This window comes from Piliocolobus tephrosceles, chromosome 10, assembly GCF_002776525.5.
Source record: "Piliocolobus tephrosceles isolate RC106 chromosome 10, ASM277652v3, whole genome shotgun sequence".
Classification (NCBI taxonomy): Eukaryota; Metazoa; Chordata; class Mammalia; order Primates; family Cercopithecidae; genus Piliocolobus; species Piliocolobus tephrosceles.
In genome coordinates this window covers 79,834,343-79,859,574 of record NC_045443.1, presented here as the reverse complement: position 1 = coordinate 79,859,574, position 25,232 = coordinate 79,834,343, and the positions used below count along the sequence as shown (strand labels likewise).

The 25,232-nt window shown below is 34.8% G+C and overlaps 1 protein-coding gene across 5 annotated transcripts in view; it reads right to left on the bottom strand.

Moving 5' to 3' along the window:
- Window positions 1–2,483: 2,483 nt before the first annotated feature.
- The window catches only part of METTL25 (methyltransferase like 25), a 121,604-nt gene continuing 98,855 nt past the window's right edge, over window positions 2,484–25,232 (bottom strand). Inside the window, exons 9-12 of one of the 5 annotated variants that reach the window (XM_023220349.2) lie at window positions 21,123–21,216; window positions 4,999–5,073; window positions 4,363–4,434; window positions 2,484–2,782 (exon numbers count right to left, since the gene is read on the bottom strand). In XM_023220349.2, the coding sequence (XP_023076117.2) occupies window positions 2,690–2,782; window positions 4,363–4,434; window positions 4,999–5,073; window positions 21,123–21,216 (334 nt within the window). In that variant the 3' untranslated portion in view covers window positions 2,484–2,689. Of the gene's footprint in view, window positions 2,783–4,362; window positions 4,435–4,998; window positions 5,074–6,179; window positions 7,473–16,031; window positions 17,797–21,122; window positions 21,217–25,232 lie in introns of those variants that run through there. The other 4 variants (XM_023220258.2, XR_002733331.3, XM_023220430.2 and 1 more) reach the window with 4 other exon arrangements.

Sequence of the window (25,232 nt, the reverse complement as noted above, 5' to 3'; positions counted from 1 at the left end):
CTGTTTCTTTGCTTTCTGTAGAAATGTTATCTCAGTGTGATGAATGCAGGTTATCTCATGTTGATTTGATGCTTGTGTCACACATTTAACTGATTAATAAAAATGGAAACCATTAATGGATACACGTAATTTCGGACAATTGTTTAAAACATAGGGAAATTATTATCAAGTTGCCTTGCTAATGAAACTGTTGTAATTTCCTTTTTTTTTTTTTTTTTTTTTTGAGACAGAATTTCACTCTTGTCGCACAGGCCGGAGTGCAATGACGCGATCTTGGCTCACTGCAAGCTTCGCCTCCTCAGTTCAGGTGATTTTCCTGCCTCAGACTCCCGAGTACCTGGGATTACAGGCACGTGAGAGCATGCCGGGCTAAGTTTGTATTGTTAGTAGAGATGGGGTTTCACCATGTTGGTCAGGCTGGTCTGGAACTCCTGACCTTAGGTGATCTGCCTGCGTCGGTCTCCCAAAGTGCTGGGATTACAGGCATGAGCCACCGTACCCGACCTGTTGTAATTTACTTCTCTATACCAAAAGGTGTTTTACATATCTAAAGTATTTTTCTTTATTATAATGAGAAATAAATGTTATAAAAATATTTGGGTACCAGGAAAGGATTTTAAATTTTAACACAGAAAGTAAAATTATAAAAGAAAAAAGTTGGCTGAAAAGGTTTTATGCTCTTGAAATAGTTACTCTTATAGTCAACAATATGAGCAAATCACAGCATGCTGAACCAAGAAGGCTATTTGGAAAAATGCAATTGACAAATTGAAACTGAGATGGATTCTTAGGCAGTCAGTATGAATACGACAAATGAACTCATAGTCTGGTTCTTTTCTTTTTTCCTGTTTTCTATCATTGCCATTGACTGCTAAAACCATTCAGAGGAAGGTTGATGGGAAAACTTTATATTGAATAAATAAAACAACTGAAGCTGCTGATCAATCTTAGTATCACTAACTATGGAACAGCCAAACAAGACATGTCTCCTGATGTGATGCAATAGAAAGTACATAACACTATGAAGTATTTTTGCCAAAAGACAAAAATAAACAAACACATAATAACTTAACTCTCATAAGTTTCTAGATATAACAGCTTTTAGGAAATACTTGGGATGGGTGTATTAAATGGCTCTCTGAGGGTATAATCTGGTAAATATAGAAATTTACCCTAGAGAATCTATCTGTATTTTATAGGACAAATTACCTGGTTTCTTAAATAAATAAACATATGAAATTTTAAAAATGGAGGGGAAACCATTATATGTTTAAAACAACCTAAGAGACACATCAAGCAAGTGCAAATGTGTTAAATTTGTTTAGATTCTGAATTGAAGAAACTGATGTAAAGACTTTTTCAGCCAATTGCAGATATGTGAATGGGACAATTATAGATGTTATTATGAAAAAACAAAACAAAACAAAACCCCATAACTGTTAGAAATAATAAACTGCCTGGAATTTGCTTTAAAATTCTCCAGCTAGGTATGTGTGGATGGGTGTGCATGTTCATGTTTATGTGTGTATAGGTGAAACAAAATTGGTAAAATGTTGATAATTATTGCACTTTGTGATGAGTACATGGGGATTCCTTATACTCTACTCTCCACTTCTAGATGTTTGAAATTTTGCAGGAAAAAAGCTTAAAAATGGCTTATTTTCTAAGTATTATACTATTTGTACAAAGAACCTGATTATCCATATATATATATATTTATATATATATATATATTTAATATATATATATATATATATAGGCTGTAAACTCAATATTTATATCACAATACAAATAAATATAATTATTCTTCTTAATTGTGGAACAATGCCAACATTTAAAAAAGCAGTTTTTGCTTTGGACAATTTTATAAAATCTCTCTAGTTGAGGATCAAGGAAGCTTTATCCCAGCTGTTCATCTCTTTGGTATGCATTAGAATCCTCAAGTTTTCTGCTAACGAAAGGAACTTGTTTCACAATGGGCAGAGAGTTGGCCTCATTCCATTGACTCTTGGTTTACTCAGATTGGCTTTTACAGAGCATAAGGTAGTTATATTAAGTGCCAACTCATCACTTTATTTTAGCAAGATGAATTGCCTCAAGAATCCCTAAAGAGAACATCTTACTTATAAGATACAACTTTCTTTAAGGGAATTATCCCATGTACTTAGATTAAAACCCAGTGTAAAATGTGCTTTAAATGAGGCACTTTTAAATTTCTGACCTTGTTCCTGGGTATTTTTTCCCTATAAGTGCAGAATTTTCCCCTCCTGGTAAAACAGACAAACTCTTCTAAAATGTGGAAGAAATTGCAAATGATCTTCAGCATCAGGTAACTTTACCTCTTATCGGTATTTAATTCAATAAATCAAAATGTGATTTGTAGCAAATATAAGGGGTCTTAAATATTGAACAGGAATTAAGAAGTAGATTACAATGTTCTACTGATGTACTAACTCAGGAATGTAGGTCAACCGTTTTATATTATTATCACAGGTTCTTATTTTATTAATGTATGCTTTGACAATGGAAAAAGGGATTATAACCTTCTATTGTTAGTCATTATTTTATTATTTAAAATATATAGCAATCATTTAAACATTTTTATATAACAGGACATACATGTTTAGAAAAGCAATCTCAGCAACAGGTCTCATAGAGAAATACATCTAATAATTTGCTTCAATGGAAATCATTGCTGCTTCTTCAGAGCAATTACAGCGTAACATCTGGGAGATTTCACAGGATCAAACAACTTCACAAGAGCAGACCACGCAATATCTTCCTGCAAATTGATAATTGATTTAGATATACAACCATTTGTTGAAGAAAAAAATGAGAGATGAGTCGGATTATATATTGTAATATAAAAAATACATAAAAACAAAGGTGCTTCACAGAAAATTCTTATTCTTTGTTAAACAAAATTAACATTCACAACTACACCTTCCAGAAAATTTATGCTGAGGAAACAAGGATGTACATAGAGAGTGAACTCCAAGTTTATTCTTTGATATGGTTGTGAAAAATTGGAAGTGGCCAATTACAAATGAATATTAGTTAAATAAATTATTTTATGATTAAATGTTCACTTTCTAGTACATTTAATATGGTGGAAAATTCTGAATAAAATAAAATAAATTAGATGTAAAACTGCATTTGTAATTTTATTCTAAATTTAATTAAAGTACAAATAATGTGCACGTATATATATACACATATATATACATAACCACATATATTTGAGAGATTCCTTAAATATATTAAAAATTTAATAGTTGGAGCTATTAAATAAAAGGTAGGATTATGACTACTCTTAATTTTCTTTATTATATACCCTGTATTTTAAATTTTTTAACATAAATGTGCATTATTTTATAAGATATTGATTGAAATATTAAATATAACATTACTATAATTTCTATAATTTCATAACAACCTATTAATCTTTGTGCATATTGTTTTGCTTACCTCTTGTACATAGGTCAATGGAGATTGTTTTGAAAAGGGATGTGAGAATCTAGTAAAATAGGTACTGATTTTATCACCCACTAACTCAGGAACCAAAGCTTTCCTGTGATTTGAAGTTAGTGGCAGCTGAGGAAAGTACATCATTATTTACATATTTAAAAATTGCCTTTCTCCATAAAAATACAAATTAGAACAAAGCAAACATTTTAAAATATCCATTTGTTCCAATCAGCATTTGTTCCAATTAGCAAAATAGGAAAGTAAAGCTTCCCATATGACAAACTAAAACTGTTAAAGATTTATCTACAGCAGAAACACTCGGTGAATCATGAATGAGTTTAATTTAAAAAGTTCACTAAACTGTTTTGACCATAGCTCATAGTAGAATCTGCAAAAAATATTTTCCTTAAAGACAACCCAAAAGACAGTATTTTTGTCATTTACCATAGATAAATTGTGAAAAAACAGAAGGAATCTTCCTTGATCAGAAAGAAGTTTCTGTTCTGCAGAATCCATATGGCCAACACTCCAAAAGTGAATTAAAAGACAAATTCGTACAAAATGACATGTATATACAATATCTTTTATGTCGGGCCTTTATTAATTTCAGCTATACAATATTTCATATATAGTGGTTTATGTTCACTGCCTATGTATAGTAATTACCATACAATTAAAAGAATGTAAACTTTATTATAGTAGCCTTGCTGAAAACATCTGTTGTACATATGTTTATATGTTTAAAAAGAGATGGAATGAACATTTAAACTATGAAAATATAATGAGAAAAATTTTCTTACTAGTTTTATGTGACTCTTATCCTATATATAAGTGGCTCTATATTACTGTATTTAATAAAATATTTGTTATGTATTTTAAAATAACATAATTTACCTGCTCTTTCAGGTAACAAAGTCGATCCAGAAGAATCAAAGTCTCTATACAGGGAGCCAGAACAACTTTCAACTATAATAAAAAAATTAGATAGGTAGGTTGGTGGTACTTAAAAAAAGAAAAGACTAGTTTATTTCCTTAAACTTATGTTTAAGTAAATGCATCTACAGAAGTTTATATAGGCTGAATCTCCAATACCCATGCACAACTTCAGAAAATGAATATTTCAGAGATCAAAAGGTTTTCTTGAATAATAGGAAAATAATGTCCTTTAAGTGACTGTGAAGTAGACTCCAACAAGCAATCATTTGTGATAGAAAGCTTTTAAAGGGGTACTAAGAATGAAATTCATTACAAGGAATGCTTGTGAAATAACTGCATTGGGACCAATATGTGTTCAAAGAACTCTGAAACTTTTTGTGCATTTATAATACTTTTTAAAGAGAAATCTACCATGTGTTCTCTTTATTACATTACTGACACCTAATATAGTCCTGAAATAGGAAATGATCCAAAACAGTTTTTCTACAGTAAGAGAAAAACACCATAGATTGCTTGGCCCATAATAAAATTTAATAGGACCCTATTCAAGTCTAGCAACATATCCAATTCAATATGCTTAACTCTGAGATTTACCATATTAAAAGCTTCCAGCTCATTCATTCGAGGCTTATACTTCTCGTAGTAGTTCATTATAATTTTTTCTGGCAGCTTCAAGATAAAAAACAACAATAAATTTAACAATAGTTTAAAAATATTTTTCCTTGTCAAACATATCCTAAAGTAAAATCAACATGACATCAGTTTAATACAACTTAGGTGTCTGAAAAACTTGCTCTAAGGATATTCATGAAGCAAGTCAAGATAACTCTAAATGACTTAAAACTTTTACACTGATATAGGTTATGCAGCACATCATAAATAAAACCACCAGTAACATCCCATTAATATTGTTTAATTTCAACAACTAATAAGGAAATGTTTACTTTCATTTGTTATTATGCTTCGGGCATACAGGAGGAGCTCAAACATTTTTTGACTAAAATTAAATTTTACAACACTCTATATAAAACAGGACATCTTTGAGCAAAATTCAAAGGCAAGAGAAACACAATGGCATATATTCATACTTAAGGTAGTTTCTTCTAACATCCACTTTACAAGTCCATGAGAGGGAATTACTTTTCTCTCTTTTTCTTTTTTTTCTAAAACAAATACCTATAGTATGTTGAACTCTTGTATTTAGCAGGCCACTCTCTAGTTCAATTGTGCTTTTGCTCCTGCTAGATGAGCTTTGTTACTGAGGCAATTGTATTTATTTCTAAACTTGCTATGCCAGTTACATTATTGTCATAATATACAGGTTGAGTATCCTTAATCCAAAATCTGAAATGCTCCAAAATCTGAAACTTTTTGAGTGACAACATGACTTTCAAAGGAAATGATCACTGCAGCATTTCAGATTTTGGATTTTTCAGATTAGGGATGCTCAAATGGTAAGTATATAAAGTAAATATTTAAAAAAAAAATCTGAAATCTGAAACACTTCTGGTCCCAAGCATTTTAGATAAGGAATACTCAACCTATCATGTAAATAAGTACTACATAACAAATGAAATATGAAAGCAGCAGGATAAATTGATTCTGTAAGTTGAATGCCTTTGTGAAAGGCCTGAAAGCAGAGTTACCAAAAGAAATTGTCAATTAGATGTGGTCAGCACAAATGAAAGGCTGGATAAAATGAGTGAAAATCTGAAAAGACATGTAGTCAGGTTTATTTGCAAATAGTTAAATAAATTTATTATTTTTTCAAATTCTTTTTTTTTTTTTTTTTTACTATTGCACTAAATTTCTTTTGAATTTAAAAAACTATAAAGGGTAGTGGAAAGTAAGGCTTTGTCTCATTCAATTTCTTGTGAAGCTTTCCAGAAAAACTCTCCCCCTTTGTACAGAACTCATGCAGATTACACACTCCCCATCCTTTTCAAAAGTTTACCATTTTCTGAATCAAACGAGTCCCTGCTGGAGCAAACTTTTGCAGAAGAATATATTGGACTAAATCCAGGCCTGAACTTCAAGGCAGCAAAAACTCTCATCTCACAAAATTGTGTGTGTTGAATTACACTCTTTAGTTCTCTCCTCTATCATCTGAAGATCAGCAGTTGTAAGATAACTCAGAACTCATAATCTTTCCTAACTTGCTCCCTAAAAACGTATTTCTTCAATATGATTTATTGGGTGCTCCATTTTCTTTGTTTTCTTTTGTGCTAAATTGGGAAGCACCATGCTGGTCATCAGTTATGTTTATTTCAAACTAGAGATTGTTGATTTTGTTCCTTAGGATAAGACACTTTAGAGAAATATGTTCTGTTGATTTTGTCTGAGATCGGTAACCTGGGCATTTCCTCTTGACATCTTTCTGCATCCCTCTTTTACCTTCATTATACTTTGTATACATAGTTTAAGATTTCAAATTCTTTCTGATATTGACAAAGAGAGTTTTGTTTCTCTTTCTCATTCTGTTTGTTGCTTTTGAGTGTATTCTGGAGAGAAAAGGTGAGAACACCTTTTTACTCTAATATTTTTTAAAAAGTTTGTTGTTTTAAGAGATCCAAAACTAGATATTATAGACTAGGCATTGTAAGTATGTTTGATGCAAAAAAGCCAAGGGAGAACTCCAAACAGTGAAACCATATGCAAACCTGTGTGCAAAAAAACCCAAACCAAATCAAACCAAAAATGGCCTTGTTCTTACAAGTGCATAAGAAGTATACAGTTGGCCTTCTCTAACTGCAGGTTCTGTACCCACAGACTCAATCATCTGCAGATCAGAAATAGCCACAAAAAAAATAACAATGTAAAGTGACATCAGCACGACGACTGACTACAGATGCCTGATGCCAGTCCCCCTATACAATAAAGACACAAGGCAATGAATATACAGATGAGATTTGATTGGAGTGTTGAATGGAGAGCACTGGTGTACAGCAGGGAAGCGGAGATGCACCTGTGGTGATTAGAAGTCCAGGTGGGCAGTTTGGACACACCTAGCCTCTGTAGCTCCATCTTCTCTGATTGGATGAGATCTGCCCCAAATCAGCGGAAACTTCCTGTTACAGGGAAAAAGCAAGCAGAAGAATGCTACCAGCCCCCATTGCTACCACAAACACCATCCTTTCTACAGGAGAATCTCATAGTCCTCATAAGTGGTGAGCCCAGTTTGGAGAGCTTCCAGGAACCCTCACAGCTGCATTGTCCCAGATTAGGAGTACAGTGCGTGCACTCCCCACTCCCACTTAGCCTTGTATGCCAAGCTTCTACAGCACAGAGCCATCTTAAGACCAGAGTAACATCAGGAGTGCACCCTGCTCTGAAAGTCATTAACACTACCTTATCTGCACCACTGGGACTCTATCTTCATTCTACCAAGCCCATATGGGTGGCTGACTGCCACAACCTAAGCTGCATGGGGCCTGGGTCCAGGATTGGCTGTCAGTCTGGTCCTACACAGCAGAGAAACCAACTCACTTCTAGACACAAAAACAGTCTGGCAGTCCTGTCTAGTGTAAACCTACCCTTGAACTGGCAAAATTGCTGCATGCCCAATCCTGAAGGGAGAGGCCATGAAGCCTCCAAACAACTGATATGCTCTGGGGCCAGGTGAAGTACTACACACCCACACCCAGGGATGTACAAACAGTCCTGTGGTGCCATGCCCCCTGAGCTACCTAAAGGTCCAATGCACTCAATCAGGGTCTGAGAAACAGTCCCACAGTCTGCCCCTAGAGGGCAATCACCCAGGCTCACTCAGCAGCTGTGGGCCTATGACACAAGCCTGAGAAATAGCTCTGGGGACCATCCCCATTATACATGCCTCCAAGCCAGCTGAGTAGCTGTGTGCCTACATTCCAGGCTTGAGACCTGGAATGTCTCAAGGACAGACCTGGCCGACATGGCCTAGGGTCAGTTGAACAGCCTTGCACCCCTGTCCCAGGCCTTGAGAAACAGCCCTGTGGGCAGCTCTTCGCAGTCCCACTCCAAGCTGACTGAACAACTGTGTATATACGCTCCCAGCCAGAGTAACTCCCCAGAACCCCAATGCCAGCTCCAAGCTGGCTGACCCATCATATGCAGGCATGCACCCCCAACCTGAGAAACAGCACAGTGAGGCCACCCCTAGCAAAGCTGCCCCACCACTGTCCACAAACTATCTCAGCCTAGGCCACTGAGACACTCATGAATGCCACTAGCATGGACTGCATCTGAAGAATCTATGTGGACACTACACTACTGCATCCACCTAGGACCACAGCCAACGTACCCCACCCTACTAATATCCCAAACCCATTCATATGAGTAAGCCTTTCCTTATGAAACCTACTCCATAAAATTGGATGATGTGACTTTTCCACCAAGTGCATAGAAACCAATGCAGGGAAACATCAAACATGAAAAAGCAAGGAAACGTGACACCTCCGAAGGAACACAATAATCTTCTAGTAGTGGAACCAAACTATAAGGAAAGACACAAAATGCCAGAGAAAATAATTCAAAAATAATCTTAAGAATACTCAGTACAAATAGATAAGTCAATGAAATCCAGAATGATAAATTAAAGAGATAGATATAAAAAAGAACCAAATTGAAATCCCACAGCTGAATAATTCAAGGAATGAAATAAAAATGCAATTGAGAGCTTCAGTAACAGAATAGACCTAGCAGAATTATTTTTTTCAAAATGAAAAAGACAAAACATTTTATTGATGAGTGCACACACAAATGAACCTAGACAACCACTAAGAGTTCCTCACACTTTTCATGTACTCACAAAATTGTTTCATCTTTATAGACATAAGTGAACAATTGGCTCTGCTACTGCTTAAAGATGTGAAAAATGTCTTAAGTTTAAATATACAGTCTTAATTATTCCAATGTCCCAATGTCCCAAGACAGATTGTAGGTAATGGAATCTCAACTGCATCTCAAAGAATCAAAAACAAAAAACAAAACTCAATGCAATCTATAAGATTAATATATTTATAAGAAAATTTCATATAAATTCTACCCCTTTCTTCCTCTTATCTATTCTCTCTCTCAGTTATTGACAATTTTTTAATAGTATAAGAGGGCAGCAAAATTTCTCATCAACTTTTTCAAAAATAAACTATTAAAAAGATACCCAAAAGACTTATGAATATAACACCATTGAAATTATTTACTGAGAAAATACTTTGCATTTCTATAGTATTTTAAAGTAAGTTATCCAAACTATTTCAGAATCTGTAGTGTTTTCACAAGTAACATTTTATTGGAGTTATCATATGACATAGTTGGTATGGACATGATTACATCTAATAGATGAAAAAGATTTAGACATAAAGAACATCATGCCCTAATGTCAAATGATGTTACTGCTAAGAGTTAGGATTAGAACTCTCACCCTATTCTTAATCCAGTTTAGTATCCTAAGTCCCTATATATTCTGTTTCACAGAATGCTACTAGTCACTGTGCTCATGTGTTCAAACAAGTTTGAGCAATGCTGTGTTAAACAAAGCCAACCATATTCCCAGAGGCTTTACCATGCATAATAAATATCCAGGAAGGGTATGGAGAATAGGGCAGGTGCCATAAACTGAAAGCCCTGTAGGCACCAGGTAGGTAACAAAAGTGAGGAGGCAGGGCTAGAGAATGTGGCCCCATCTAGTGGGCCCCTGACCTCACAGGAATGCAGTCTAAGCTAGCTTGGTCTTTTCAGAGAAGCTACAAATCTGAGTTTTAATTTCAAATTCCCAGGTATTTATGCATGTTGCATCAATTTAAGAAAAAGAAAACACTGTAGTATGAAAAAAATATTTAGGCCAGATCAGGCTGGTCTCATTTAGAAAATCTGAAATACCATGAGTCATAATTTTATTTTCCCATAGGACCTTCATTCAAAGGATCTATTAATTTCTTAGACCTCTGCAGAACAGTGTTGAAAATGTGCCCTTTGCAAGCCTCTTGTCCTCCTAGACCATTCTGGTGGGAGCACCTCTAAACCCCAAGCATGAATTATTCAGCGTTTACTCAAATTGAAATCGAAATTAATACCCAGCCTTAACTGTTCATGTAGAAATGTTTCTCTTCTGACAAATCTAGGCCCTGCAAATTTATATTTCTCAACTTCTCAACAATTATACTGATAACTGAAGATATCTTTACAATAAGCCTCACAATTGAATTGTGAAAAATAACACCATAATTGATTAGATAGGAAAAAGACGCTTCAACTTTCTGAAACAATTTTAAATATGTAAGTGGTTTGAAGGCATTTACAAGTTTAGAATTTGCGTTGAAACTAGTGACAGTTTCAAACACTATAATACTTGCAATGCAACTTTTCTAAGGCAGAAAGGCTTTTTTTTTTTTTTTTTCTTTTCCTATTCTTTCCTCTTTTCCCTTTCATTTCTGCCCTGTCTTCTTCACTTCTGCCCTGTAAAAATTAGTTCAGAGAGCCTGGTAGTTGTTTACCGTAGTGCCTAGCATTGTTTACTGTAGTGCCTAGCATTTTAGTAGAAACAGCATAAAAGTGTTTAATCACGTGGCAAATGATTTTCTCCTTGTAGTGTCTACTTGGTCCATACTCACTTCTTTTGATGGGTAAAATACTCAGCTTCTTTTGACTGGTAAAATAGCTACCCTGATCCAGGGATCAAGTACCGAATGCATCATATTTCCAGAGCCATGAGAAAATAAACACACCTGTTATAGTCAAATGAGACTAACTCCTATTTTATTTCCATGGATGAAATAAAAACCTGGGTTCATTGGGAACCCTTGGAGGAACCTAAGAAATGTAACATTTGGAGTTATAATATAGAAATAAGAAATAATCATGAATTTATTTCAAATAGTCTCAAATCAGATTTGATTTTTAAGTCCTATTTCTTTCTTCTCAACAGCTTTGGTGGCCAAGATAGAAGTTCATTTCCTACATTGTCAGTGATTATTCTCTTTGATGGACACAGGATTTGTGGAGTCTAAAGAGAACATACAATTCTAAAGTGTTCATGTTGGAAAGGGAACTCTGCAATGATCAGAAGGATTGAGTCAGTTTTAGTATAAAAAATGAGAACTATATTAACAATGAGGCTGACTACACAGAGTTTTGAGCTAGAGACTCACTCTACCCAATACCACTGATATGTTGAAATGCTAGATGAAATTGATATAGAAAAATCCTGGAGTTTAAAATATGTCTGACATGGTAGTATCTGGTCACTGTCTTATGCAGTCATGGGCATAAACCTTAAAGAGCACCACTTTAATCCATGACATAAAGATTAATCTCAATAATATAGATATCTTCTGCATGCACTTGTCTTTCACCTGCACTCTGCAAAGCTCCAATTAGAAGGTGGTATGGTTTGGCTGTGTCCCCATCCAAATTTCATTTTGAATTGCAGTTCCCATAATCCCCATGTGTCCTGGGAGGGACCTGGTGGGAGGTAATTGAATCATGGGGGCAGTTTCTCCCGTGCTATTTTCATGATAGTAAGTTCTCATGAGATCTGATGGTTTTATAAGGGGCTCCCCTCTTTGCTCAGCTCTCATTCTTCTCCTTCCTATTGGGGTGTGAAGAAGGATGTGTTTGTTTCCCCTTCTGCAATGGAGCTTAAGTTTCCTGAAGACTCCCCAGCCCTGAGGAAATGTGAGTCAATTAAACCTCTTTCCTTTACAAATTACCCAGTCTTGGGCAGTTCTTTACAGCAGGGTGAGAACAGACTAATACAGAAGGTCTCTCAACAAAACCATATGCAGTTGCAGCATCTTGCATATGATGTAGAAATACTTTATGTTAATGTTGACATCCAGAAAAGTGAGAAACATCAAGGCAGAAATACAGATTTAAAAAATTAAAGTGTAGGGAATTCTTACTAACTCATTATACGAGGCCGGCATAACACTGATACCAAAAGCAGATAAGGACACAACAATAAAAACATAAAACTACAGGTCAATACCTCTGACAAACATTAAACAGAAAAATGATCAACAAAATACTAGCAAACTGAATCCAACAGAATATCAAAGATAACACACTATGATCAAGTGAGATATATCTCAGGAATGCATGGCTGGTTCAACATACACAAAGCAATAAATGTGACATCACATCAACAGAATGAAGGACAAAAACTGTAGTATTATCTCAATAGATGTAAAAGCATTTGATACAATTCAACATCCCTCCATGATAAAAGCTTTCAACAACCTTGGCATGGAAGAAACATGCCTCAACATAATAAAGGCCATATATGACAATTCTATAGCTAACACCATACTGAAAGGGGGAAAACTGAAAGTTTTTCCTCTAAGAACTTTAACAAGGCAAAGATGCCCAGTCTTACCACTCTCATGCAACAAAGTACTGGAAGTTCTAATCAGAGCAATTAGGCAAGAAAAAGAAATAAAGGACATCCAAATTGGAAAGGAGAAAGTAAAATTACCCCTGTTTCCAGATGATATGATCTCATATATAGAAAAACCTAAAGATTTTACCAAAAAAAGTCTTAGAATTAATAAACAAATTTAGTAAAATTGCAGAACATAAAATCAACATACAACAATTATTGCATTTCCATACAAAATGAACTGGATTACAAAATTAAGAAGTCAATTCCATTTACAATAGTCATAAAGGAAATAAAATATATATGAATAAATTTAACCAAGGAGGTAAAAGACCTCTACAAGGAAAACAACAAAACACTGAAGAAACTGAAATGGATAGAAACAAATAGAGAAACATCCCATGCTCATGGATCCAAAGCATTAATAATATTAAAATGACCATACTACCCAAAGCAATGTACAGGTTCAATGCAATCCCTATTGAAATACCAATGACATTCTACACAGAATTAGAAAAAAAAAAAGTATTAAAATCTGTATGGAGTTACAAAAGATCCAGAATAGGCAAAGCAATCTTGAACCACAAGAGCAAAGCTGGAAGCATCACACTACTAGACATCAAAATATTCTACAAAGCTGTAGTAACCAACACAACATGATACTGGCATAAAAACAGAAACATAGACAAATGCAATAGAACAGAGAACCCAGAAATAAATCCATGTGTCCACCAAAATCAGCTAATTTTTGACAAAGATGTCAAGAATATACACTGGGGAAAGAATAATCACTTCCATAAATGTTGCTGGGAACACTGAATATCCATATGCTGAGGAATTAAACTAGATACCTCACTTCTCATCCTATACAAAAATCAACTCGAAATGGATCCCAAGACCTAAATATAAGACCCAAAACAACAAAACTACTAGGAGAAAACACAGGGGAAATGCTTCAGGATATTGCTTTGGGAAAAAATTTTTGAGTAAGACCTCAAAAGCACAGGCAATTAAAGCAAAAATAAGCAAAGAAGATTATATCAAACTAAAAAAGCTTCTGCAGAGCAAACAAAACAATCATCAGTGTGAACAAGACAATCTACAGACTAGGAGAAAATATCTGTAAACTCTTCATCCAACCTGGAATTAATATGCAGAATATACAAGGAACTCAAATATCTCAACAGTAAAACAACAACCACAACAACAACAAACCCAAACATCCAAGGAAAAAAAGGACAAGTAATCTGAGCTGATATTTCTCAAAAGAAAACATACAAATGGCAAAAAATATAGAAAAAAATGCTCAACATCACTAATTATTGGGGAAATGCAAATCAGAACCACAATGAGGTATCATCACACCCAGTTAGGATGGCTACTATGAAAAAGATAAAAAATGACAAACGTTGGCAAGGATGCAGAGAAAAAGGAACTCCTATACTCTGTTGGTGAGAATGTAAACTAGTATAGCCACTATGGAGAAGAAGATAGAGGTTCCCGAAAGAACTATAAATGGAACTATCATATGATCCAGCAATCCCACTACTTGACATTTACCCAAAGGAAAAGAAATCAATATATCAAAGAGACATCTGCATCCCTATGTTTACTTTAGCACTATCTATAACAGCCAAGATATAGAATCAACCTAGATGTCCATCAACAGATTAACAGGGACAAAGAAAATGTGGTATGTATAAACAATGAAATATGATTTGGCCATAAATAACATTGAAATCCTTAATTCCTGGCAACATGTGTGAAACTGTAAAACATTAGGTTAAGTGAAATAACCTAGGATCAGAATGTTAAAAACTTAGTATTTTCTCACTCGGATGCAGAAGCTGGGGGGAAAAAAAAGCTAATCTCGTGGAAGTAAAATGTAGTACAGAGGATTCCAGAGGCTTGGAAGGGTAGGAGGAAGTGCATTATAGAGAGTGATTTGTTAAAGAATATAAAATTATGGCTAGATAAGAGGATTAAGTTCTAGTGGTCTATAGCATTGTAGGATGACTATAGTTAACAATAATATACTATGTAGTTTCAAATAGCTAGAAGGAGGATCCTGAATGTCCCCAAAACAAAGGAATGATAAATGTTTGAGATGATGGATATGCTAATCATCCTGGTCTAATCACTATACACAATATATATTGCAACATCACCATGTATATCATAAATATGTACAATTATTATTTGTCCATTTAAAAAATAAAAAATAAAACAATAAAAAACAATACAGTATAACTACTTACATAGCATTTACACTGTATTAGGTATTATATATAGTCTAGAGATTATCTAAAGTATAGAGAAGGATATGCATAAGTTCTATACAAATACTGTGTGACACTAGGGACTGGAGCATCCACGGATTTGGATATCCATGGGAGTCCTGGAACCAATCCCTTGAGGACAGCAAGGAATGACTGTATTCATGTGTTTTTAAGTGAAAAATTCAGTGCTTAAAGAGTGATTTCATGCTTTAATCAACTTTTTAAATTAAATGCTTAAAAATTAGGCTCATTAGATTACAGAGATTATAAGAAAATTTTAAAATGAAGAGAGTATCTCATTTAAGCTGTATATATACACCTTAAAGATAGATGTCAGAAGTATATTCATGGTCTCATGTTACAGACATGTATATTTATGTATGTACATTATGTTAAATGAAATAAGGCAGGATCAGAACGTTAAACATGGTGTGTTCTCACTCATATGCAGAAGCTGAAAAAAACATTAATCTCATAGAAATAAAATATAGTACAGAGGATTCCAGAGGCTTGGAAGGGTAGGGTGAAGTGGGGTATAGGGAAAGACTTGTTAAAGAATACAAAATTATAGCTAGATAAGAGAATTAAGTTCTAGCAGTCTAAAGCACTGTATATTCATGGTCTCATATCATAGACATCATTACTAAGTGTTAAAGCCAATGAGAGCCTCGTCAACTTCCTGAAGATAAAAGGAAGGCATTCGAATGGAAGCATTGCCTTGTATAGATCATCCTTAGGCAAGAACAGACATGCAAACTTAAAAACTGAGAGTGCACACTGAATGGAAGCTGAAAGTACTGGTCATGAATGCCATTGCTCCATACTGCTCAACTCTTAGTCTCTAGAAAAAGGAACTAGCATGAGTTAAGTTGTGCAGTAGGGCCCTAGTAGGGCTAATTAGTGGGCTCTGAATCACCTACAGGAAGACATCCAGTCCTAAAGAGAAATTGGAGTGGGAGACAATATGTAAGAAATCATGCTCAGGTGCTTTAGTGTTTTTTTTTTTTTTTTTCTTTTTTCTTCCCACTTTCCTTGTAGTTTGTTGACAGTGATTTTAACTCTAATATATTCTATGCGTTAGACAGTATATGTCTTAGTACCCAAAATGTTTCATACATTTGACCAATTTCATCCTATCAGCCAGACTTTCACAAATTAAAGTCCTGGATACAAGCAAATCTTCTTTAACTCTTTAGTACAATTCATCATTCCTTGATTTTCTTCTGCCTTTATTTCAAACTTTAATTCCTTAATCTGTTTTAGAAGTATATTTATTTTGTCTGTTGACAAGCATGAATTTTCTCTTTATTTTTTTCTCGTAGGTTTATTGTTTGCCTGATGATTGCTAGTTTTGAAAAAATGCCAAACAAGCATTCTTGTGCTCAATGTCTGTTAATAAGTTATATAAGCATGACAAACAGAAGCATGAGTTCTAGAGTTAAACAGCCTGGATTAGAATCCTTCCTCCCCAATTTCCTAGATTTTGGGCTAAAGAAATCCACTTAACCTGTGTCTCAATTTTCTCATCTACAAAACAATAATAATATCACTTATTTCATACGGCCATCCTTAGTATTCAATGAGATAATATAAACAAAGCTTTTAGCACAGTGCCTGGCACAAAGCAAAGGTTTGGTAAACATTAATTATCTCATGTTGCTTCTAAAAAATAAATATATTTTATAACAGTTTCATATTACAGAAATTTTGAAAATAGGACAGAGAATTTCCATATACTATATACTCTTTTCTCCTATTGTTAACATTTTACAATATGGTATATTTGTTAGAATTAGTGAACCAGTATTGATACATTATTATTAACTAAAGTCCACATTACATTCAAATTTCCTGAGTTTTTATTTAATGTCCTTTTCCAGGTATAGAATCCCATCCAGGGAACCCACACTGCAATTAGTCCTCTTGGCTTTGACAGTTTCTCAAACTTGTCTTGATTTGCAGACCTTGACAGTTTTGAGAAGTACTGTTCAGGTATTTTGTAGAATGTTTCTCCACCAGGATTTGTCAGATACTTTTCTCATAAATAGAGTGGGGATAGGCTTTTGAAAGAACCACCATAGGAATAAAGTACCATATTCCTCACCTTATAACAAGAGTACATACTATCAACATGAATTATCACTGTTCATGTTGACCTTGATTACTTGGCTGAGATTCTGTTTGTCAGGTTCTTCACTGGAAAGTTCCTCTTTTTCCCCCCTTCACATACTATGCTTTTTGGAAAAAAGTCACTATGCACAGGCCACACTTAAAGAATGGGGAGTTTTGCTCTATCTCCTTGAGGAGGAAATATCTATATAAATTATTTGGAACTCTTTTACATAGGACATTTGTCTCTTCTCCTCCATGTATTTATTTATTCAATTTGTTTTTAAAAGTAAATCTATATAAGGGGGTTCTAGACAAGCAAAGGAGGACCATATACTGTAACTTTCAGAGTGTGGGTTGGATGAGTGGATTACAGACACAGTTGTTCAGAGACCCTCCCCACATCATATGTGACGAGAAGATGGGTTAGCAACTGAGGTAGTTCTCACCACTTGATTGTGGGACTGAAGGTTCTTGGTTAGGACATAATTGACTTAAGAACTAAAGTAAGTGGATGTGAAGGTGAAGGCATCAGCAGATCCTGTCAAAAAAGTCAAGGAAGACACAGCCAGTGGCAAGGAGGCTGAAGTGTTCCTGATATTCTCAGGTTGATAGAGGAAGTTATCCAAAGATTAGTATCACTGTGATCTTCTGGAATAAATAGAGCAAAGGTGACTCAGTATGTTTATTACTTTTAGGTATGATTTCATTTTGCACATAACTGATCTTCCTAAGCTTGAAACATAATGGGCTTTTTGCTTTTTAGTTTTCAAGTTTTCTATTGATAGATCCTCAAGTTCAGAGACTCTTTCCTTAGTTGTGTTCAGCCTAATAATAAGCCCATCAAAAACATTCTTCATTTCTATACCAGTATTTTTTTGTTGTTTTTCTTTTCTTGGAGACAGAGTCTTGCCAGCGTCTTGCTCTGTCATCCAGGCTGAAGTGCAGCGGCACAAGCATCATTCACTGCAGCCTCCAACTCCTGGGCTCAGGCAATCCACCTGCCTCAGCTGCCCAAGTAGCTGGAAGTAGAGGTGCATGCCACCACACTAGCTAATTTCTAAATTTTTTGCTGAGATGGAATCTTACCATGTTGCTCAGGCTAGTCTCAAATTCCTGGGCTCAAATAATCCTCCTGTCTTGGCCATACAAAGTGTTGGGATTACAGGTGTGAGCCACCATGGCTGGCTACTGTGACAGTATTTTTGATCTTTAGCATTTCCTTTTAGTTCTTTTTAAAAATTTCAAACTATGTCCTTACATTTTCAGTTTGTTCTTGCAGGCTATCTACTTTGTCCATTAGAACTCATTATTGTTTTAAATTCCTGGTCTGACAATTCTAACATCTTTGCCATATCTGAATTTGGTTCTGATGTTTGCTCTGTCTCTTCAATCTGTATTGTCTTCTAGTATGCTTTGTAATTTTCTAGATAGCCAGATATAAAGTACTGGATAAAAGCAGCTGCTGTAAATAAGCCCTTAGTGATATGATAGCAACATGTGAGGGGAGGTGAAATGATTTTCAATGGTTTGTAGTCCTATAATTATGTCTCAGTCTTTTAGTGAGCCTGTGTCTCCGTACTACAAACTTTATCAGTGCTTCTTGGTATTTTTACCCTTTCTTGGGTGGCACAGGATGGCTAGAGTAGGCTGGAGTTGGATATTTTCTTTCTCCCCCATGGAACGTTAGAGTTGGCTGAAGCTAGGTATTTTCCTTCCCACAGGTGATTTAGGCTCTGATAAAACACTAGCAGGTTAAGTTCTGATTATATAGTTTCTTCTGAGAAACTATTCATAAGAAAGTATTCAAAAGAGTAGAACGATCTGGCGTATTTCAAAAATATTTTTCTCCTCCCCTTGATGGAAGCAAGAGGGAATTTTTTTCTCTATTATTCTCTAAAGCCAGGTTGAGCTCATTAAGGTAAAACTCACAAAGGTGTGGGTGGTCCCTTAGGAGTGGTTCCCTCTGTAGTTGTCCACACTGAGCCTCCAACAATTTGTCAGTTACAGTTCAGGTTTTCCTACCCTGGCACCGGTTTCTGTGGAGGTTTCTGTTCCTACAAGTTGTAAATCTCTGTATTTGCCTGTCTTTCCAGTTTGAGAGGTAGCAGTTTGCCCTGTGACCTCACTTCTCTTAAGATTTGTGGACTTTTCTGGTTTTTTTTTTAGCTTTTACTTGCTAAGACTGAGCGGCAGTTTCCAAGCTTTTATATGCTGGACTGGAAGCTATCCACTGTAAATATTTTTGTGAAAAGTAAATAAGGTAATGTTTGTGGTGTTCATAGCATAATATCTATCACAGAGTAAGTGTTTAGTAACTATTAACTTTTATTAATTTCTTATTACTTATATATACTAATAAATATATTAAGAAACATTTGTTGTGGTTATTATTAAAGACAAACTGGGAAAACAAAGCAGAAAGAATGATAATAAAATTTTAAATGTATTAAGTAAAACTATAGCTCTTAATTTGTGACAATAATGCTTAGGTTTGTGTTCTTGATATTAAATACAAGACATGAAATGAGATATGCACTAAAGGTTTGCACTACGTAAGACTAATTGGAAGGAAGATCAGTCAGATGAATGAAAAACATTTTTTTAAAATAACCTAATAAATTAATTAGTGTAACCTTATCTATTCTCCTTCATTTATGCAAAAACTAGGAGAGTCTTCATTTTCGTGACTAAATTAAAATATTTATAAGCATCATGTTGATTGTGTTATTACTCGTAGTACATATAAAAGGATTACAATAATTAAAAGGAGTATTATATAGTTAGCATTTACTATATACGTTGTGTTAAGAACTTTTTTTTTTTTTTTGAGACGGAGTCTCGCTCTGTGGCCCAGGCTGGAGTGCAGTGGCCGGATCTCAGCTCACTGCAATCTCCGCCTCCCGGGTTTACGCCATTCTCCTGCCTCAGCCTCCCGAGTAGCTGGGACTACAGGCGCCCGCCCCCTCGCCCGGCTAATTTTTTGTATTTTTTAGTAGAGACAGGGTTTCACCGTGTTAGCCAGGATGGTCTTGATCTCCCGACCTCGTGATCCGCCCGTCTCGGCCTCCCAAGTGCTGGGATTACAGGCTTGAGCCACCGTGCCCGGCCGTGTTAAGAACTTTACATATATATTACCTAATTTAATCCTTCCTAAATCCTATGACTTTCTTATAGCTATTTTAAAGGGGAGGAAACTGACTAGTCCCACTTCAACTGATTTAAGTAATAAAGCAACTGGGGATTAAATGAATAATTGATTTAATAAATAAGAATACCTTTTAGCTTTGATATAACATTGTTGTCTTTGTAACATTTTCAAGAAATCTATTTCATTCCTTTGACCACCTACTCTATTGTTTGTTTCAATTTATAGTCAATTCAAAATACCGGAGTAATCCAAGTTCATTTAATATTTTAGTTAATAGCTTGTCTGAATAATGTTGAAAGCTATTTTTTTTTTCTCAGTGGTAGAATATTTATTACTATCAGTCAATAAGTTTATTTTTCTGCTTTCAATAATATGTTATCAATTATTAACTTGGGCCTCCTATGATATTACAACTTTTCAAGATTCTCCTATTCAAAGGCTTTTGAATTTAAGATTTTTAATTTTAATTAGTTATATAAGCTAAAAATAGATGCATTTCAAAATTAAAACCATTCTCTCTTGCTTTACTTCTAGTTCTCACTTGTACTGTTGTCCTACTTTTTAACTCTATTTTGATTTGTAAATTGGCACATTTTTAACTCAAACTAAAAGAGGGAAACTCTCGGAGATACATGACAGTAAACTTTCTACAATGACAAGTAGGATAAACTGGAAAAAAGATGATGGAGGTCTGGTTTCAATATAATTTGGGCCTCTTCACAAATGAGAGTAAAGCAGAAGGGAAACTATTTTGTATTCTCTCAATTCATTATAAAATAGAAGTCCTTCTGTCTTTTCTGAAAATAATGACTCATCATATACTGACCTTGGACTCATCTAATCCAAGCTTCTTTAGAGACCGTCTGACATAATCCACAAATGAAGAACATTTGGAATAAATTTTACCAACATGCCGATCACTGTAAAACAAAATTGAATAAATTTTTAGTTTTTCCAATGTAAATTTTAGATGATTTTAAATTCAATCATGAAATATTTAAAAATATTTTCTGTGGATACAGCACAAGATCCAAATGTGATCAAAATATAGTAATACTTTTGAGGACATTTTAAAGTTACATGTTATAAAGTATTCAGGATCTGTTTCTGATAATTCTTATAACATATAGCAGTGAAGGCTACGAGAAAGAAGTTTTAAACACAGTATTAAAAAGCCTCATTTTTAACAGGCACTATTGGTCTTTCAAAAGTTTCCATTGTGCTATGAAACACATTTGAGATTTACTGGCTCACTATTACAATGCACATCTCGTGACAACACCTGTTAGTAGAGGTAATAATTCAACAGCTATGCAAAGAGAACTTCTTCAATACCAGCCATTGAGTAAGCCCCATATAATGAGATGGATCTGATTTGATCTCATTTATGCCCTGCAAATTCTTATTAATAATTTAAACAAAGTATCATGGGATGGTTTTGAATTTAAACAATACAATGCTAGAGTACCACGTCTCACAACTTTGGTTACAATTTAGGTGTAATGTAAAAATCAAGAGGATGAAAAAATTACGAATTATCAAAAACAAGGAATAAAGCCTCATTTACTCTTGGCAATATAAATATTAACACCTCTAATATTAATTAGACATAATGTTCTATCAATTCCTCCTTTAAAATGTTTACAACATATTCCTTCAGCTCAATTTCAAGACGACATCTCAATTCCACTTTTTATTACATCTTGTCCTGATTATTCCAACTATTTCCTACTTAAGACTTCTAAAACTGAAGTCTCACTGAAGTCTCTCTTCTTCACTTCTTCCGACATGTTATTTTCTTTCTTTTTTTTTTTTTTTTTTTTTGAGACGGAGTCTCGCTCTGTCGCCCGGGCTGGAGTGCAGTGGCCGGATCTCAGCTCACTGCAAGCTCTGCCTCCCGGGTTTATGCCATTCTCCTGCCTCAGCCTCCCGAGTAGCTGGGACTACAGGAGCCCGCCACCTTGCCTGGCTAGTTTTTTGTATTTTTTAGTAGAGACGGGGTTTCACTGTATTAGCCAGGATGGTCTCGATCTCCTGACCTCGTGATCCGCCCGTCTCGGCCTCCCAAAGTGCTGGGATTACAGGCTTGAGCCACCGCGCCCGGCCTTTGTATTTTTTTTAGTAGAGATGGGGTTTCACCGTGTTAGCCAGGATGGTCTGGATCTCCTGACCTCATGATCCGCCGGTCTTGGCCTCCCAAAGTGCTGGGATTACAGGCTTGAGCCACCGCGCCTGGCCCCAACATGTTATTTTCTAAGAGCCTTTTTATTTTGTCACTTTTCTGCTCCAAAAGCTTTCAATACCTCTCCCATTTATTGGGACACATTTAAAACTCCTTAAACAATCAGGGCCCACTATAACCACATTTCTCAAACGCATATCCCATTACATTCCAGTATTTAGTTTTTTCTCCTTGTATCAGTCTACTAATTGTTTCAGACTGTCTTCCACATTTCTGCCTTGGTACATTTGCTCATGCAGTTGTTACCTCTTAATGGATTACACAGTTCCCCACTCTCTTCTACAGCTTGCTTGAACTGAAGTATTCCTTTATGATAAAGTGTAAATATACATGTTCTTTTTGGTAACATGACTAATAATCTTTCTAATTTTGAATTTCTATAGCCCCTATGATTCTTCCATTCATTTGTTATTTATCACTGCCTTGATTTAATATTCACTTGAATAGGTATAGGTTCCAGAAGGCAGAAAATATATTTTTGTAGGTTTCTGTATCACTCTCAGATCCTACACATACAGAATCCTACACATACACATCTTTCTCAGATCCTATACATTTTAGGTGTAACAGATACCATATAATAGACATATATATCACAAAATAATTGATTTCACTGTGTAGCCAGGAAAATATGCCATTTAATATTAACTCCCTGCTGCTCAGCTTTACAAAGTTGTTAAGTTTTGATTTTTTTTTTTTTTTTAATCCAAAAGGACAAGCACTTAAGTCTTTCCCATAAGCTAGTTATTCTGGCTCCAATTTTATACCATTCTTCACTGTCTTATGGAGTAGCTCTTGAGAAAAAGCATAGAATAGTACATATGAGGGTGGCTTCCAGTTAGACTGGGTCTATCATCTATGAGTTTCTTGTTAATTAAAATGGGATATCAATAGCATTTACTTCATAGAGTCACTATGAGGATTAAATTTCATAACACATATAAAGTGCTCAGAACTGAGCCATGATGTACACTGTTGTTACTTTCATTAATATTGCTTTCATAATTACTGGAATTATAGTCTAGATTTTCCTTTTATTATACAGTTAAAAGACCCTAAGTAAAATGTTTCCAAATAAGTATTAACATTGTAAGTGTAAGAGAGAATATAGTGTAAGTGTAGGTGGTATTGATTTGTTTCCTGGGTGTTGTCCTTCAGACTACTTGAAAATAAGAGAAACATTTTCAATTTTAATTTGGCCTTGTTTTAGTTTTCCTTTTCAAAATATACTACTTTTTACTGTTGCAAAAGATCACAGTATGTTTATTATAAAATTGCTTTTAGTGTGTTAAGCAGTAATTTGCTATATAAGACTCTTCCTTAAGTCCTTTGTTAATCTGTATTATTTCAGACCTGTTTTTAGCAATAACAGGAAAAAAATCACTCAACCAGAACTAGAAAGTTGATGATGTAATGATGTTACTTCATCTCTTTATGACATTGCCTCCTCAACAACACTGGCATTCTCTTAGTTTCTTGAACACACAATGCTTGTAGCTGCAAACACTATTCCTGGAACACTAAACTCTCAATCCCTTTACTCTGAAAACACCAAACTCCTCCTTTCAGATGCTATCTCAAATATTGCTGCCTTAGTTAAGCCTTTTCTGGCTTTCCAGAAGTTGGGCCCCTAACACAGAGAACTTTTCCTTCACATACTCCATCTTATTTCTCTGTTTGTCTCCCCCTTGATATTTTAAGCCACTGAATTCTCCAAAGGGGGTGAACACATCGAAAGGGAAAGAGAATATTAGATTTTTTATTTCTATTTTGTCTCTTTTAAATTTCAATTTCTGAGTTTACTGTAAAATCTATACAATATGCTAGTGGAGAGACATGTATACCACTTATAAATAAATACTCATTTTTGCATGCATGCTCAGAAATGTTTCTTGACAGACGTGTGAAGCGTAAAAGTATGTTTGAGACTACTACTCTAATCAGCTGGAATATAGCTGTCTTGCTCATGACAATATCCCCAGAACCTAGCATAGTATCTCACACAGCAGAATCTCCATAAATGAATTAAATAATCTCTCCGTTAGTGGAAACAAATACATAGTTACACAATAAGAGAAAAATGCATTAATATAATAAATAGGTCTATCTATTATATTCAAGCATAATAGATAAGCATATAGGTAGGCTTAGTTATACAAATAAGTGTAATTTAAAATAGAGAGCTACTGAAGAAATTCGTAAGAAAAAGTGCAAAGTAAACAATACAAATAACAGTTAGTATTCATTTCGTTTACTATGTACCAGTAATTCTTATGTCCTTTGCTGCATTTACTCAATCAGTACAACAACCCCATGTGGTAGGTCCCATTATTGTCACCATTTTAAAGATTTTAAAGTAGACAGAGGTTAAACTTTCCAACATCTGACTTCATAATCTGGGATATTAACTATTAGTCAATATTATCTCCAGCATACTCCTTGAATCGGATTCATACTCAATACGGTTAAACCGCAGATGAGGAATGGCCACGTCTGTGTTATAGGTAAACAGCAAAACAGATTCCGTGACACCACACCAAAGTGTGTGTATATATTCTTATAGAAAATCTATGCAGACCCTCCTGCTATAATCAAAGAAACAGAATTTTAGTGTTTTAGTGCAACTATGGGATATTAAATAATTCTAACAATTAAAAAATTATATGAGAGCATAGACTTCATAGGAAGAGATTT